At 31.5% G+C, this 18,267-nt stretch overlaps 1 protein-coding gene across 5 annotated transcripts; it reads left to right on the top strand.

Moving 5' to 3' along the window:
* The first annotated feature begins 9,863 nt into the window (after positions 1-9,863).
* Positions 9,864-18,015, top strand: LOC18098261 (uncharacterized). Of its 5 annotated transcripts, XM_006384911.3 has the most exons (18): positions 9,882-11,186; positions 11,276-11,362; positions 11,475-11,679; positions 11,769-11,877; positions 12,635-12,727; positions 12,843-12,924; positions 13,006-13,065; positions 13,148-13,200; positions 13,508-13,674; positions 14,286-14,496; positions 14,669-14,723; positions 14,839-14,895; positions 14,968-15,213; positions 15,452-15,531; positions 15,680-15,736; positions 15,815-15,908; positions 17,428-17,568; positions 17,661-18,015. In XM_006384911.3, the coding sequence occupies exons 1-18, from the start codon at positions 10,167-10,169 to the stop codon at positions 17,766-17,768; spliced, it is 2,925 nt and encodes a 974-aa protein (XP_006384973.2). In that variant the 5' UTR covers positions 9,882-10,166; the 3' UTR covers positions 17,769-18,015. The 5 variants fall into 5 exon arrangements, 3 of the variants coding, with proteins under 3 accessions (XP_024455619.2, XP_052308398.1, XP_006384973.2); XM_024599851.2 differs by lacking the exons at positions 17,428-17,568; positions 17,661-18,015 and adding an exon at positions 17,165-17,380 and having other exon boundaries at positions 9,871-11,186; XM_052452438.1 differs by lacking the exon at positions 11,276-11,362 and having other exon boundaries at positions 9,880-11,186.
* The last annotated feature ends 252 nt before the right edge of the window (positions 18,016-18,267 follow it).

Here is an 18,267-nt window from a genome sequence, read left to right as displayed (position 1 = left end):
TTACCTAGTTTTAGACACATTTGCTCAACTCAATTTCAATCGTGACAAATTGATCTGAAAAATCTATATAATACAGAGTTTAATTTTGTTCAGGTTTCAAGTTGAACTAGTAAAGATATTAACTCAGCTAAGTTGATAAGATCAATCCGGCGAACCAAACCAAATTTAGTCCAAACTCGACTAAAACAATTTCAAGGAATTTTTTAAAAGAAATTAAAAATATTATTTTAATAAAAATAATTGATCCAGATTTACATAATGACATTTGTATTGACATGATGTTGTTAATGTATTTCTTAACAGAAAAATAAAAACTTAAATTGTACAGGGATTAATATAATGTGACCTGATCGATTTGACAAGCTCAAAGACAATCTAAAAGACAGTTAAAAAAATAGCTTAACTAATAAAAATCAAGTCGGTATCTTTTTTAAAATATTGAAAAGATAAAATATTATATCATCCCGGATCAACTATAGTTAACCTGTCAAATTCATTACCCAAGTCATGAGGCTTTGATAACCTTATAGAAAGGAAATTAAAAAAAATTATTAAATCAAATTTTCAATCAACTCAATGTTAAAGAAAAAAATTGAAAGCAAAAAAAATTCAACTAAAAAAATAAGCTGAGTTAACCTTTCAAAACTAGATCATGAAAGTGAGATAACCTCATAAAAACAAATCAAAATAAACTATGAAACTTAATTGTCAGTCAACCCAATATTGAAGGATAAAATTAGAAAAATCAATTAAAAAAGACACAAAAAACCACATGAGTCAATTGACCAAACTCTTGACCCGTGTCATAATATTGGGATAACCTCATATAACGCAAATTAAATCAAATTATGAAGCCTAATTCACAATCAATATAATATTAAAAGATAAAGTTGGAAAAAATCCAACTAAAAAAAGGACAAAAAAACCTAAGTCGGCCAACCTAACTCGCAACCCAGATCATGAGACCATGATAATCCTATAAAAAGAAAATAAAAAGAAATTATGAAGTCCAATTTTCAATCAATCCAATGTTAAAGGATTAAATTGAAAAAAAAAAGACAAAAAAATAACTTGAGTCAACTCGGATTAACCTGTCAAACCTAGGTCAGAAGACCAAGATAACTCCATAGAAAGAAAATAAAAATAAATAAGTTATAATTCTCAATTAACTCAATATTTAATGATGAAATTGAAAAAAAATATTCAATTAAAATATAACAAAAAAAAACTGATTCAACCTGACTAACTCGCAAAACTCGCGATCCATGTCATGAGATTGTGATAACTCCATATAAAGTAAATAAAAACATAATTATAAATTTTGATTCTCAATCAACTCAATATTAAAGAAAAAAATTGAGAAAAGAAAACTAATTAAAAAAGAAAAAAAAATGACCCAAGTTAATATGGCTAACCCGTAAAACACATGACTTGGATCATGAAACTGGAATAACTCCATGAAAAAAAAATCAAAATAAATTATAAAATTTAATATTCAATGAATTCAATGTTGAAAAAATAAAATTAAAAAAAATAAACCAAATATAAAACAAAAATAAAAAGCTCCCAACATCCAAAGTAAAAAATGTCCTTGACATTTCAATTGTCTTCGCTACCGTAAAATGTCAAGTAATAATTAATAATCAATGAGTCACAAAGCGTCAGCCCTTTTTTAATCTTGTGAACTATATAACTTAAATTTCCACCACAAGTAACATTATCACCACCAAAGCTCCTTTCCTTTGCAATTTGCTCGAAAGAAATACCCTACCATATACGTTCTTTACACTCATTTCCAGCTCGAGCATATAATATGTTCAAGAATTAGGTGCAACAACACATCAACTGTAATATATATGTTAGATTAACTTACGAGTTTTGTTGGTTAGCCAATATATTATATATTAATGAAATATTGGTTTAGCGGTTAAAACACTGCTATATCCCTGTAAGGATAAGAACACAAGTTCGATTCTCATGAAGCGTACTTATTGGAAGGGGCATCCACGAATCCCGAACGAAACTAGTCTCACCCTTTAAAAAGATGTAAGAATATCCGGGTAAGGAAAAAATAAATAAATAAGTAAATGTATAAATTAGTGGGGTCATCTATACTTAAGGACTACACTATTAATTATTAGGTGCGCATTAACTGACTTGCAGTTATTCATATTCCAAGTAATTGTTTCACTTGGCGTGAAAGTCATCTGCATGGCAAGTCAATGTCAGTATCCCCTTTCCTTTCTTTTTACACCATGCTTCTTCCTTTTTTCCCTTGGAGTTAATTACGTTTCAATCTTTACATCCTATCTACCTTTTAAAATAAAAATAAAAATAAATTGAAAACAAACGTAAAATAGAGATTTAAATATATAATTTTATAACCATAAACACTAATTAGTTATAAGCAACTCTTTTTCTTTGTTGCATTTCTGGGTACCTTTCTTACCAGCCCGCAGCATTTTTCTAAGAAACAAATTCAAGACAAAATACACTTGTGCTCAATCGTAGATAAAAGGCCTCTCTCCAGTCTCCATTGCTGGCCATGGCCCATTTAAATACAGGCCTAGACCTGTTATATATTCAGGATATAGGCCCAGGTTTCAGTAGTTGTAATTTTGTGGCCCAAATCTTAGTTGCAATTTTTGTTTTAATACGTGTAGTGTTTTCATGATATGCCTTTGTTTATCATGTATTGTAATAGTAAAATGAAAATTTTTTCTTGGAAAAACTCAAAGAATGTTGCCTTTTTAATGGTATTTGTTATAGGAGTATATTTGTATTTTCATTTTGATTTTGATTTAAAATTTTTTTTTTTGCAATTGCTGAGTTTGTAGAGGATGATAACATAGCTTACCATTTAATTATTATTTTTTAGTTGGAAAAGTTGTTGGCACTTCTTATACACACGTCAACAAGTAGGAGGTATTGTGCATTTTGGACAGTGGATGCGGCATATCCTAGCAGTAAAACCTATACTTTCGTTGTGTCATTTTATTCTTCATCATGTCCTCTTCCTTTATAGGTGATGCGTGTTATCTAAAAATGATCGTTTATCGCCGGCGGTCCCTTCCCCCCCCTCCCCGCATTTATCTTTCTTGCCCCCAAGAAACTAAATTTGTCCTTGATTTTTTTTTTTGTGTGTGTTTAAAAATCCATCGTTTTAGTCTTGATCTCTTATTGTGGTCCTTTTATCTTCTGTTAGAGTTTTATTTAATTTCAATCTAGTTCTTTAATTCTAATTTGTGTATATAATGTTTTTTGACTTGGTCTTTTTACTTTTGATTTCTTATTTTTTTTCTTGGTTTTTTTATCAAAGTTTTTATAGTTTTTATTTTTATTATTCTAATCAAATTTATGTTTTTTTCCAACAATAATAACAATGAGAATAATAATAGTAATAATTATAATAATAACAATGATGATTCATTTGAATTTGCTAGGAATTGAGTTTCTTTTTTTTTTATGTATGATATTTCCGATCTAATAACCCGAATTACAGGTTTGAAAAGTTTATTTGACTTGTCGTTCTCTTTTAATTTTTATCTTATTATTTTTTCTCGATTTTATTGTTCAATATTAGTTTTTTTAAATAAAAAAAAGTCATTTAAATTTTCTTTAAACCTATTAAATAAATCAATTTACATAAAATTAGTTTTTATATAATTTAATTGGAAGTTTAGGCTAGATAAAGATCCCTTAACAATTTATCTTCTTATCTGAATATAATAGCATTGTAAAAAAAAATCATCATGCTTCTAATATTTTTTTATATTTAAAAAAAATATTCAGCTCACAAGCAAACCAGATAAATAAACTAGATTTTGACTATACATGGTTCGCGTCTATTGACGTTGACAAATAAAAGTGGGAAATAAGCTCTTCTTCGGCTCGGCTTGACTAGTTTAAGATATAATGAGAGGGGGGGATTTTGCTTTGTGAAAGTTAAATTCAACAGTGAAAGCAAGGAAAAAAGAGAAGAAAAGGTGTAAATGGATGTTCTAATTCTCTCCTGAATACTATATATATTAATATATAAAAAAGTCACATTCTTATATCCTTTTTAGTTTATTTTATAATATTTATAAAAAAGAAATGCAAACAACTATTATATTATTCTCTAAAACACATTAAATCACAGTCATTAAATTTAAAACTTGTGAATAATCCTATGTTTAATTTTATGAATTTAATATTTACACCTCTCACTTGCAACATTCCTTGACATTCCTCTTGTTTTTTCAACGCAAGAACAATTTTTATATCAATTTCTTTACATTCTATTTTTCATTTGATAAATAAAATTGATGAGAATTTATGCAAATAAATAAATTAGAAATGGGTGGGAAACCATCCACCAAATGTAATACATGAAAGAGGAAAATCCGATCTCTAGTCAATCATTGGATTTTTTTTTGTTCTTATCCGGGTATCCTCGTATTTTTTTAAAGGATAAAACTAGTCTTGTTCAGGGTTCGTGGCTGCCCCTCCCAATAAATACGTTTTCTGGAAATCAAACTTGTGTTCTCATACTTGCAGGGATATAGCAGTGTCTTAATCGTTAGACCAACACTTTATTGGTAATCAATCACTAGATATGAATATAATTGAAATAAGATTAGATTAAAACAAAATAGACTTATACATAATAAAACTTGCGGAGATCTTAGTACAAGAAAATGTGTTTATAAATTTGGAGAGTTTATAAAGGGATGAATATTTTATTTCTAAAGTGTTCTAGAGATCTAGAAGAGAGGGCTTCCTTAAATAGAAAATTCTGGGTGGCACTGTAGGAGTACTTTTGAGGACTGCAGCTCTTAAAAATCTAATCTTTTTGTGTCAATGGTCAGAGAATTATTTCTCTTTTTGTGTATTGGAGATTTAATGGGACCCAGAACTTCTGCATCTGCGTCACGATTTGCAAATGGATCGTTGGATTCTTGCGAAGAATTGGAGACAGATTCTGCTAGATTATCTAAACGTATTCTTCTTTTGATTTTGTTGCTGCGAGTAACGTATTAATTGTTGAAGACTTTTGCTGGAGAAAGTGACTAGTTGATGCTTCAGTGGTTTTGGATGATTGGAGATTTACCCAAAAAAACCATTTTTTATTTTAATATATTTTTTTTGCTTTTTTAAGGATATTTAAGAGTCGTAAAAAAAATTAATTTAGGACACAAGTGTTGGATCCTAGAGATTAAAAAAACAACATGGTCAAAACAATAAAAGCTTAACATAAAAACAACAAACAACAGCATAAAAGCGTGACATAGAGAGCTACAATAAACAATGGATAAACTAAAAAACAATGGATAAACTAAGCATGCAATAACAATAAATAAAAAACAACAAATATCCAAGGAAAATTAAAAAAAAAACAACCAAAATACACGTGGCATAGTCAAGCCCACTTGAGGGGTAAAATGATTGAGAAAACAAAGGTATAGATCCCATCAAAAGCACTCGATTGTGATTAGATTAGAATCAAACATTTAATTGTAAAGTAGTGTTTGAGAACGCGGTTAAAATTATATTTTTAAAAAAATTAAAATTTTTTAAAATTAATTTTTTTATATTTTCAAATCTTTTTGATGTGTTATGTCAAAAATAATAATAAAAAAATTATTTTAATGTATTTTTAAACGAAAAATATTTTGAACCGCACTACAATAACAACGGCTTATAACACCAACTCATCCAATGTGTCACGGAAGATGACAACTATCATTGCTTTAAGGCATGTCAATCATAAAAGGTAAAGAGATTATAAGCTGAAAAAGAAGATAAACAGCCTTGGGAGAGGCTAGCTTAGTTGTCTAAATGAATAGTTGAGTTAACAATACAGATGGGAGGGGGTGAATAGTGATCCTCTTATGTGTTTTAGTTTTCCCTTTAATTAACATGACATATAAATAATTTTGCCATCATTTACCTGTTTTGATAGTAAATAATTGTATATAAAAGTAAAAATCAAACACAATACACTCGAATGGATAAAATTTCAAAAAATTTGGAAAAACTCATGAAGAAATTTGATGTAATTACATTGAATTTAATAGAATTAATTAAAAAATTAAAAAAAAACTAAAATACATGGTTAAATATAAAAAAGCATACATATTGATTTCACATTTCTCTAAACATATTGCCAAAATACGCTACCTGGTTTAATGATTTCACGTTTCATATTATTAATCAAATATTTAATGAATATTAAAGATACCTTTATTAATAAATTAAATATATTTACATGAATAAAATCAATGTCACATATAACTACTGATTGGCTACAAGGCATATACATTACCAATCTCTCACTTGTACTAAAGTCAATTACTCATATATCAAATATTATATCGCTCTACTTAATGATAATACTTTTACTAGGATAATGGTTAGTAGGTACTTGTTCTATCTTTATATCTTTCATTTCTATGATTCTCTAATCAATTGGAATTGTCCTGGTTTTTTTTTTTTTGGATCATTGATAAGACCTTGGTTCATTTACTTATGCAATGACTCAATTGTTATCATAATACAGGGCTACTAGATCAACAATGCTAGGAATCACACCTAGTTTTATGATGAACTTCTTAACCTAAACAATATCTTTTATCCCCCTCAAACATAGATGTGTACTCAAATTTAGTTGTTGAGTCTATTTTGGTTTCTTATTTGAAACTCTTTAAACCGAGTACCATTATTTAGAGCATATTTGTTTTTGAGTTTGCTTTCACATTAGCAATGAACCACAATAATGAAGTGTTTGGTTACTAAAAGAACACAGTTTCATATACGGGACCCACTAATAAACTATGTTCCAAACACAATTATTGGGCAACATCCTTTACCAGTTTTTTTAGCTGGGGTTCATCATTTATCTTATCTTTTTTTTTTAACCACTTGCTAAACTTACCAAAATGTCCTTTATTTATTCTATGTGCCCTTATTATCGTTTGTAAAAGCTGACAAAAATGACCTCCTTCTTCTTTATCCTTAATGGAGAGAAACAAAAGCACGAGGATCTATAAAGCATATGTCATTAATACCCTTCCATCACTGCAACAAACTAAGCCTGCAGATAAAGAAATCAAACTCCAACCATATGTTTGTGTGGTTGTTTGTAAAATTTAATGTTAATGAAAGGCAAATTAATATAATTAAAAATTAAAAAAATATTTGCATGTCCTTTTCTTGGTAATATCATTAGCAATATCAATTTAGATCACAATTTCATCCAAACATCTTACACATGTTTTTCATTGCACATCAACTTCAACCATAATTTTTACTAGATATATATTTAAATCAAACTAACCATAATTAAAAGTGATTTTTCTAGACTTATTTTTTCCAACCACAATCACAGTAGTTACCGCATACCAAACACACTCTTACAATAAAATATAATCAGACTGAATTTTTCTATTTTCTATATCTTATTGAAAACCAGCATACAAATAATCATGAACTGCTAGTTCATCTTCTTCATAAACTAGAAAAACATTTTTAATTCTTCTTGAGTACTTAAAAATATTTTAAACTATCTTTCAGTAACTCTTACTTGGATTAGATTGATATCTACTTGTTATGCTCAAAGCATAAGATACATCTGGTGTTGCACATAACATCACATATATTATGGATCTTATATTCATAGTATATAGAATAATTTCCTTTCAATCTCTGTTAATTAGTATTTTAAGGCACGTATCTTTAGAAAAACATATTTTATACGAAATATATAAGTATCATCTTTTGAATTCTTTCATGCTAAATTGTTTTAGCATCTTATCTATATACATGGATTGATGCAATCTAGGCAACCTTTTAGATCTATCTTTATAGATCTTTATTCCCAGTATATAGGTTACTTCTCTCATATTCTTTATGGAGAATTTCTTGGACAACTAGATCTTTAATAACTAGAGTAAATAAATGTCATTTTCTATTAATAATATATATCATATTAAAAAAACAACTTCACTCCCACTAACCTTTTTATAAACACAATTCTCATCCATATTTTTTATAAAATCAAACTATTTGATTATCTCGCTAAAATAGATATTTTAACTCCTTAAAGCTTGTTTAAGTTCATAAATGGATTTTTTTATAGCTTGCATACTTTATTGACAAGTTCTTTATATTTAAAACTTTCAAGTTGTGTCACATACACATCTTTTTGAAGATTCATATTCAAGAATACAATTTTGTTATCCATTTGCCAAATCTCATAATCATGGTACGTAGCTATAACAAATAAAATTATGGATTTTAACATAGTTACCGGTAATAAAGTTTCATCAAAGGCAACTCATTTATCATTGTTTGTAACATTTGACAACTAGGCTAACTAATATCATTCATATCTCAGCTTAAAAGAACAATTGTTTTATTAAATAAAAAAAAGATCATAACATGTAATAGTCTCAATAACTCTAATTAATATCCAATTTTAATAGAGTATAGATCATGAGTATTTTAGAAACAATATTTTAATGTAATAAGAATCTTGTAGCTATAACAACTTTATAATTTTACTTGTAAAGTATTTATTTTCTATAAACTTTATCTCTAATCTAGATTCACTAATCAAATATCAGACCTTATATATATATATATATATATATATATATATATTTTTTTTTTTTTTAGGATCTTATCCTTTTCACAGTTTGATGCAGGATTGAAAAACAACAACAATAAAATTTGAATTATTATATGACACGTAGTTAACATTGCCATTGCTTACCTTATTGAGCTGATTTTATTTGCACGTGTAGGAATTTTTATGTAATTACGCGACATAAATGTTGCATGCAATTCACCTTTTATAGTCGCCTGTGGTTTTCATATAACATGATTAATGCTAAAATGTTGCCCTTTTTAGATTAAAAGTGTAGGGATAAAAGTATTTTTTATTCAAAAAAAATTTATTTGTGTTTTTTCAGGAAAAAAAACTTTTAAAAACACCCAAACTCTAATATTAAACAACACCTTATACCAATTATCTAGAATACAAAACGCGTTAAGAGATTGTTTGAGAGTGAATTTTAATATATTTTTCATTAAAATTTGATTTTTCCTGCTTTAAATTAATTTTTTTAGTGTTTTTAATTGTTTTGATGTGCTGGTATCAAAAATAAAATTTAAAAATAATAATAGAAATATTATTTTAATATATTTTTAAATAAAAAGTAATTATTATTACTATACTCTTAAATATCCTCCAAACCTAATTATATAACACGTAAATATATTAAGATTGAAGTACTTATATGACATACATGTAACATAATATATCTAAAACTTTTTTTTATATAAAAAAGACTCATAATTATCATAGTTTATTAAAAAATACAACAATAATTTATATTAATTAACACTCCAGTCCTATTCGATAAAACACGAAGGATTTTAGATTATTTCAACACATATAGTTTTTCATGGATATCTATTATGTTATTACCTCCACTAATAACTAACCATTACTCAATATGTTTCAATGATATAATTTATGTTTTATCTCAATTATATATTTAAAAATGTTTGATTAATCAAAATATATTATAATTTTATACTAATACCATTAAAATCTCGTAATTAAAATTATAACTAAAAAAACTAGTATTTATGATTTTTCTTTAAATTTATTTTTTTAAATTATACCGCCAAAAGCTATTAAAATACCAATCATAAATCAAAATAATTATATGTTTCTCTTTCACACCATTCATTTTCTTTCGAGTTATTTCATGGATATAAATGACAATTTTTTATGGAGACTAACCAAAAGCTGAAAAATTCAAAACTCCAAGAACACACTTGACAAAAAAAAAACCAAAACAAAAGGCAAAATTCTCCATTTTGTAATGGTGAGGAATCCAACCAGCCAACAGCAAGGCTAGTTCTGTCATTAAAAAAATATTTAAGATGGTCTTAGCTGCCTCTCTCTCTCACTTGTTGTCTTTCTATCCTTTCTATGCATCTCTTCTCTTTCTCTAATCCTCTGCTTCTTCTTTTCAAGAAAAAACCCTAACTTTCTTTTCATTTTTCAGGAAATCAGATAAAAATAGAAATAAAAGATGCATTCTTCTTGATGTTACTGAAATCTTAAGAAACCCAAAAAGAGAGTGGCTTTGGTTTTTGATCTCTCAATCAATATGGCAAACAGTACGGACGCCAAGGATGCGGCTATGGCAAAGGTCAGGCCAGGTCACAAACGAGAGTTTGAGTTTGCTTTCAGAGCCCGCTCTGAGATCCGTGGGTATCTGGGCCGGACACGGTCATCTCGGGTCTTCTCGTCTCCAGGTAACAATGGAAGTAACAGTTATAATGGAAAGAAGTTGAAGGGGTATGGAATTAAAAAGGTTTGTCAGTTAGAGAAAGCTGAAAAGGTTGATGTTGTTGATTTGGAGGAGGCAAAGGTTGAGTCTGTGACTCCTTTGTTGAGCAAGAATGGCGATGCGGGGATTGTGGAAGTGAAGGAAATTGAAGAAGCGAAGGAAAAAGTGGTTGAATGTGAAGAAAGGAATAAAGGGTCGCTGCTGATTCTGGACAAGGATTTGAAAGAGGAGGGTGATTTGTGTGAGGAAAGGAATAACGGGTTAGTGACAGTTTTGATGGATGTAGAGATGGAAGAAAATGAGGTTTTAGGAAGCAAGAGTGGTGTTGAAGTAAAGGAGGGTTACAAGGATCATCCATGTGAGGAAGGGATTAGTGGGCTAGTTTTGATGGATGAAGATTCAAATGCGATAGTGAATAGGGCTTTTGAGAGAAAGAATGATTGTGAATTGAAGAAGGATGATGCACGCGAGGAAGGGACAAGTGGGCTATCCTCGGTTTTGGTTAAAAATGGTGAGGGAGGAGATGTTAACAACTCATTGCATCCAGTTGTAGTTGATGGTGATATTAAATGTAAGGTTGAAGCGGAAAAACCTTTTAGGAGGTTTACCAGGTCAGCATTGAAGCCGAAGATAGAGACTGTGGATATATCTTCCTCTGATGGGGTTAAAGTTGATGACAGAGGCAGTTCATCTGCTGCTGCTGCTACCACCACCACCACCACACCTACGAAGATGTTCAGCATTGATGGGTCAAAGAAGTTTCCAACAAAGTTGAAGGATCTTCTTGATTCAGGTATACTTGAGGGACAGAAGGTGAAGTATTTGCGCGGTGCCAAGGTATGAATTCACTTGCCACAATAATTTTCATGAATAGTAGTGGCGTTGCTATTGCTGTAGTCTTCAGTTAGGATAAATTTTAATCGTAGGTAAGAGGACCTGGAGAGAAAGGGTTGCATGGGATGGTCAGGGAATCGGGAATTTTGTGTTTCTGTGATGATTGCAAGGGAAAAGAAGTGAGTATTGTGATATTTTTGAAATGTCAACTATTTTTTATTCAATTTTGAGTCCAAAATTGGTTATTTGTTTGAATTATTGATTGCATTTTGTTTTTAATTCTCAATATAGGTTGTCACTCCTGCTATTTTTGTGCTGCATGCGGGCAGTTCAAACAAGCGTCCACCAGAGTATATTTGCCTGGAGAATGGAAATACACTCTGTGATGTAATGAACGCATGCAAGAATTCTTCGTTGGATACTTTGGATGAAGCTATTCGGCTTTCTACCGGGTTTTCACCTTCAAAGAAATCTAATTTCTGTTTGAACTGCAGAGGTTTCTTTCTCATCATATTGGATATCCTTGAATTTCTTTTGTATAAATATTCTTGACCGTGTTGGTTTGGACATTTTTATGGACTACAGGGTCAATTACAGGGGCTGGCTCTAGGAAATCAAAGGTATTGTGTAGTCAATGCTTCGGATTGAAAGATTTTCAAGCTAGCTCTGCACCAAAAACAGCTAAAAAAGAACGGTATGCTTTTCTATAAATGATATCAATATGATATTTAGAACACCTTTAGTTTTAATAAATTATCTGGTTGTTCTGCTGTCACCATCTATTTATCTAGGTCTGATGCCTGCTGTTTGCTTATTTTCCAGCATGGATAGTGGAGGAGGCAATCAATGAAATATGATGTGCCTCACAAACCTCCCTGCTTCTATTGGATAAATTATCTGTCTGGTTACCAACAATCTTTGCATGTGCTCTAAACTTTTGTGTTTGGTGGTAGCATTTTACCAGATATGAACCCATCGAGAATTGTTGCAATACATTTATTCATGTATTTTTTGGTCCTTGATTTGCGGTGGAACTTGTTCTGCTATCAAAGATAAAGATGAACCCACATTTTATTAAATTAATTATTAACAAATGCTTTTGTGGATTCTTCTTGTTGGCAGAGATCATAAATTATCAATTTTGTTTTGCCTTTCCATTTCAGGAAACAGGTCTTTAGCTGGATTTTAACCCAAAGTTTAGATGTATGTGTAATCTGTAAATTGACATAACCTGTAATCTGTGATTTGACATCATCCAAATATACTCATGCAAGGATAAATACATGTGTGCATGTTAGATAACTGTATTGCTTGGACATTCTACTATTGATGCTACAAAAAATATTATTTTCGGTGAATGATATATAGATTGCAGATTCCTCCTTTTTGTGCCTATTCTTTTATCATTAATTCTTCAAGTTTTGATATGTTTTTACTTGGTGTTATTTCAGAACAGCAAAACCACATTCAGTTCCAGAGTCCTCTTGCAATTTGTTGAAGTCTAGCCTGTCAGGAAGCAAGAGTCAAGGGAGAGTTACAAAAAAGTTAGCACTCTACTTGTGTTTCATATGTTTTTTTTTTTTTTTTTTGGGGGGGGGGTTTCTAAGTTCAATAGTTTAATTGGTTTAAATTGTTTTTTATCATGTATTATTTTAATAGAGATATTCGAACACATAAGCTGGTTTTTGAAGAAGAGGTCTTGCCAGATGGAACCGAAGTTGGATATTACTGCCAGGGAAAGGTTGTGCTACTATGATGTCATGCCAAAATTTTATAGATTTGATCTATATTTGTTATTTATAAGTATAAATGTGTTGGGCAGAAATTGCTGGCAGGCTACAAGAAGGGATTTGGCATTTTCTGCTCATGCTGCAATTCTGAGGTTAATTTTCTCCTGCTGATGTATTGTTACCCTGGGTATTTATTTGGTCAGAGATTTAATCTTTTTGACATTTAATGAGCAGGTTAGCCCATCTCAATTTGAAGCTCATGCTGGTTGGGCATCGCGTCGAAAGCCGTGAGTATTTATATGTTCAGACTTAGGTGGTCTCAAGCCTCTTGACTCTGTTATTTCTTGCAATGATGATTGATATAGAAGTCCAAGATTTAAGTTTTTAATTTCGCGTGACATGATTTTATTGCTTTTGCAATGGTGATTGATTATAGAAGTCCAAACTTTGATTATTTTATTTTGCATGGTATGATTTTAATATATGATCTCTTGTTGGAGGTTTTGAGAAATTAGACTAGTAAATGACTTTTCTTGTACTCTTGTCTTTTTGTATTTCAATATTTACTTTTGACTTTAACTTTTGTTTGAACAGTTACCTGAACATTTACACATCCAATGGGGTGTCTCTTCATGAATTAGCAATATCTCTATCAAAAGGTCGGAGGCACTCTATCAAGGAGAATGATGACCTATGCCAGATCTGTAGAGATGGTGGGAAACTTTTGTGTTGTGATGTATGCCCAAGAGCTTTTCACCAAGGTGACTTTTGACTTTACTTTGGATATTGCTATTATTACCTTGATGTAAATAATTAAGATGGACTGCTCTGGTTTGATCTGGAATTCCTTAGTGATATATCTAGAATAAGAGCCTGTTTGTTGCGGTGCAACCTAAAAAAAAATGGTCCCTGAGACAGGTGAGATGAGATTAGATTCTTAGAAAAGAGAAGTTACATCCTGAGAAAATAGACAACATGGAGCAGATACATGGCTGATGTAATTATCTTGAAATAGTATAAAATTGGTAATAATTGTCGAGGAGAGTGTCAAAATTTTTCACAGGTAAGCAGGGTGTCTAGCTCACCCTTACACACTCGGTTGGATAAAATCTTATGGCAGTGCATTGATAGTCAGATGTATGCTTAACTTTTTTAGCTCTTTATTGAGAAGAAGTTAGATGGATTTAGCTTCAATTTTTGTTTGTTTTATATACTCCCAGATGGTTGCAATGCATTATTTAAATTATTATCATGGTACTTGATTGTAGATATGGATTGCATCTATCTTCATTTGGTCAGCATCTGCAATCTACAGATAATTTGGTTGATTACCATCCTTTGTTTGCTTATAATATTTAATTATGTCTTGCAGAATGTCTTTCTCTACCTTCAATTCCTAGGGGTAAATGGTACTGCAAATATTGCCTGAATACTTTTGAGAAAGAAAAATTTGTGGAGCGTAATGCCAATGCTATAGCAGCAGGAAGGGTTGCAGGAGTTGATCCCATAGAACAGATAACCAGACGATGCATTCGTATTGTTAAAACTTTTGAGGCTGAAGTTGGTGGATGTGTTTTCTGCAGGTTGAGTTGACTGGTCCTACTTTCTAGAATATGAATAGGCTTTCTTTTTATTTGTCTTGTTCTGTAAGAGTTTTTTGTGTTTGAATAATATGTTTAGCTCTGGTGTGTACAGTTCTCTCTCTCACTCACCTTTTCCTATTGCAATTTCTTAACATATTCTTTACCTATGCAGAGGTCATGATTTTGAAAGAACGTTTGGTCCTCGCACTGTGATTATTTGTGATCAGGTATATTCTGCAAATCAAATTGTATATGTGCTTGAAAACAATTTTCTGCTACTTCTGTATTTGTCATAAGCGTTTTTATTTCAGGTTTGTGCTGATATGTGCTTGATTTCTGCAGTGTGAGAAGGAGTTCCATGTTGGCTGTTTAAAGGAACATAAGATGCAAGATCTGAAGGTAATGCCATGTTCTTATCACACCAAAAATCAAGTGTTAAATAAAAAAATGCTGACTTGATTTGTACAACAGGAGTTGCCAAAGGGAAAGTGGTTCTGTTGCACAGGGTGTGAAAGAATTCATTCTGCTTTGCAGAAATTGGTTATTCGTGGGGAAGAGAAGCTTCCAGATTCTTCCCTGAATTTTATAAAGAAGCATGAAGAAAGTGCCTCGGAGAGTGGTTGCAGTGATGATGTAAGATGGAGGCTTCTTAGTAAGAAAACAGATTCTTCTGATGTTACTGAAGCCCTACTGTCCGACGCTGTCGCCATTTTCCATGTGAGTTCTGTGTTAAGAATATTGCTGGCTGTTCATAATTTTGCAAGAAACATTTTGCTCTTCACTTTGTTAACTTTCACATTGCACGTTCTTTTAATTTCTGTCGAATACTGCTTAAGGAGGTCTACAACTCCAGTTGCTGTTTTGATTCTGTACAGTTTGAAATACTCCTGTTCATTCTGTCATGAACGCATCATCGCTATTAAGCACCAACTGATTTTTTTTTTCTGGACTTTAGGAGTGCTTTGATCCAATAACTGTGGATAAATCCAAACGTAGACGTGATGACCATGACTTCATCCCATCCATGGTTAAAGGGTAAGCAGTTCTGCATACTTTTGGGTACATATATTATATGCTGTTTGGTTATTATTTTAAATGCTGGAACTCCAGTATTTTTGTGTGCTTATTGCTGTTTGTGCCAAATCATTCGCATGTGACTGACTAGAGTTAATTGTCTTGGCAGCGGGAACATGAAAGGGCAGGATCTAGGTGGCATGTATTGTGCTGTATTGCTGGTTAAGTAAGAATCTTTGATGAACATCTCCTATTATTCTGTAGAACATCTATTTTACACTGATAATTTTTACTTTTCATGCAGCCATGTGGTAGTGTCAGTGGCAGTTGTTAGAATTTTTGGCCAGGAATTGGCTGAGCTGCCTATAGTTGCAACTAGTAGCAGATGGCAAGGACAGGTAATATGCTGCGCTATTGACACTTTATTTTACCATAGATGTGTGGATTAATCACGAATTTATCTTTACTCTTGACATTTTCTTCGTGTGGCCCCTCTATTCTTTGTTGAATTTATACGGTCCTTCTACTCAAGAAAATTTATGTAATATGTTCCTGTGTCTAGTTTCTGTCAATTTTACTGTTAGTTTTGACTGGTGGCCTGATGTGTCAGGTAAAACATGACACAAGAAAAAAATATAATATTAAAAAATTCCTCAAAAATCTATAGCAAATAATTGATTGAACTTTTTTCTTAAAAAAAAAAAAAATCCAAAAGCAAAACAGAAAATGCCACCCTAAATAACCATTTTATCTTCTTTCATATGCTCTGCCACCATCCACATTCTTTGCACTCCTAGTATTTCTAGTCCTCTTTACCACAGCTGTTGCTGAACTCCCCTTTCCCTTCCCCTTTTAATTTGAAGATTTGCAGCAGCAGTTGGTGTTAATTAATCAAGGTGCATGTATTCGGTGTGGTGCTAGCTGTTGTATATGGAGCTACGAGTGATTTACTTGTTTGGGTCATGGAATGGGTTAGGTTAATTTGCTAGGTTTTGTGGGCTGGTTATGCTTCCTTTCTAGGTGGTTTCAAATAAAGACATTCAATTGGCTTGCTATATCCCATATTGATTGCATTTTAGGTGTTTGTTGAAATGTTTGTGAGAGCCAGCTATGAATAAGTTGTTCAACTGGGCCTTTTTTGTTCTTAGGTGTAAGCAAATTTCCTTGGCCATGTATTGTGCTTTATTTCAGCAATGAAAACGAACCATTTCACTTTAAAACCATCAGGTGGATTTCCATCCAAGAGCATTCTAGTAACTGAAGTGGCGTTAACACTGTAAAAAGCTAATAGACATCATTATTACATCTCCTCCATGACAGTCACGATAAACACCAGTCTCTCTCTCATCTCCCTCCACCACACTATCCCTTGCTTCACAGCTGCCAACAGCATCCCTAGCTATCACCACTAAAGCAACAGATGTCACAGCAGCTCAATCACTTCTGATATCACTACCGATATCTCCATTCCTACCGGCCAACAGGCATCCATACCGAAGACTGCCCCGACATCCTCTAGTTATTACTATTAGAGTAAATAAGAAATGATAAAATGGGAATTTATAAAGCATTTTCTTTCTTTTTAGATTTTGTTTTCAATTAATTTTTTTTTTTTTGGTTTTGAGGATTTTTCGATTTTTTTTTTGAAATGCAGCATGTTTAGCTGACATGCCAGTTCACTTGATGAAGGGGTCACATTAAGAAATTTTCTGAAATAGAAGGACCGTGTAAGTTTGAAAAGAATAGAGGAGCCACATCAAGAAAATGTATAGTAGAGGGACCAAAAATGTGATTAATCCTGGATGTGTTTATATTTTGTTTGTACCTCTGCAATTGTGGCCAAGTAGTTTTTATACAAGAAGAGGACTTCTCTTAGTGAAGAGCAGATGAATATTTATATCCTCTTTCTATCTGCAGGGTTATTTTCAGACCTTGTTTACTTGCATTGAGAAGCTACTTGGATTTCTCAATGTGAAGAATCTTGTACTTCCTGCAGCTGAAGAAGTCGGATCTATTTGGAAAAACAAATTCGGGTTTGGTGCGATAACTCAAGATGAGGTATGTGTGTTTGTGCGGAGCATACACAGTTCTGTCGCGCTCATGCTGCTCTTAATATATTGCTGACAAACGCTTATGATGTTGTGTTGCAGCTGATGGAATACAGGAGAAGGTATCAGATAATGGTGTTTCAAGGGGCATTAATGCTGCAAAAGCCAGTCCCCAAGTGCCGAATTGTAGGTAAATCAGAGGGCGGCTGAAAGCCAGATACTTTTTAATTGAAGAAGTGGGAAAGCAATTTTTTGGACAGCAGCCTTTTCCTTTGTGTACAGGAGGATCTTTAGTAGGCATTTGTGTACAGTAAAACGTCCTTTCCATGTTAATAGTTGGAGCCCACGGGCTGTTATAATTCTTTTTGTAGAATTGAAGGGAAAGAAAGGAGGATTTTAGACGGTTGATTAGATATACAAAAGTAGGGAGCAGCGGGGGTGCTCACGCATTAATCAATTAAGTGTTATTATATTAGAATTATACTAACAACTTAAAAAAACAGTTGAGGGTCTCGGTTTAATTTAGTGAGGTTCTTCATGAGTTTTGTGAGTTGTTTAAGAGTGTTCGTAAATGAGATGCAAATCGTGATTTTTAAAGTTTTAAAATTATTTTTTACTTGAAAAGAAAATTGTTTTTATATAATTTTAGATTATTTTGAAAATAGTTTTTTTATTTTTTTTTTAATTTTGAAACATTTTTAAATGAAAA

This window comes from Populus trichocarpa, chromosome 4 (assembly GCF_000002775.5).
Source record: "Populus trichocarpa isolate Nisqually-1 chromosome 4, P.trichocarpa_v4.1, whole genome shotgun sequence".
NCBI classification, from domain to species: Eukaryota; Viridiplantae; Streptophyta; class Magnoliopsida; order Malpighiales; family Salicaceae; genus Populus; species Populus trichocarpa.
Note: the sequence above shows the minus strand (reverse complement) of the source record. Positions and strands in the feature narration are given on the sequence as shown.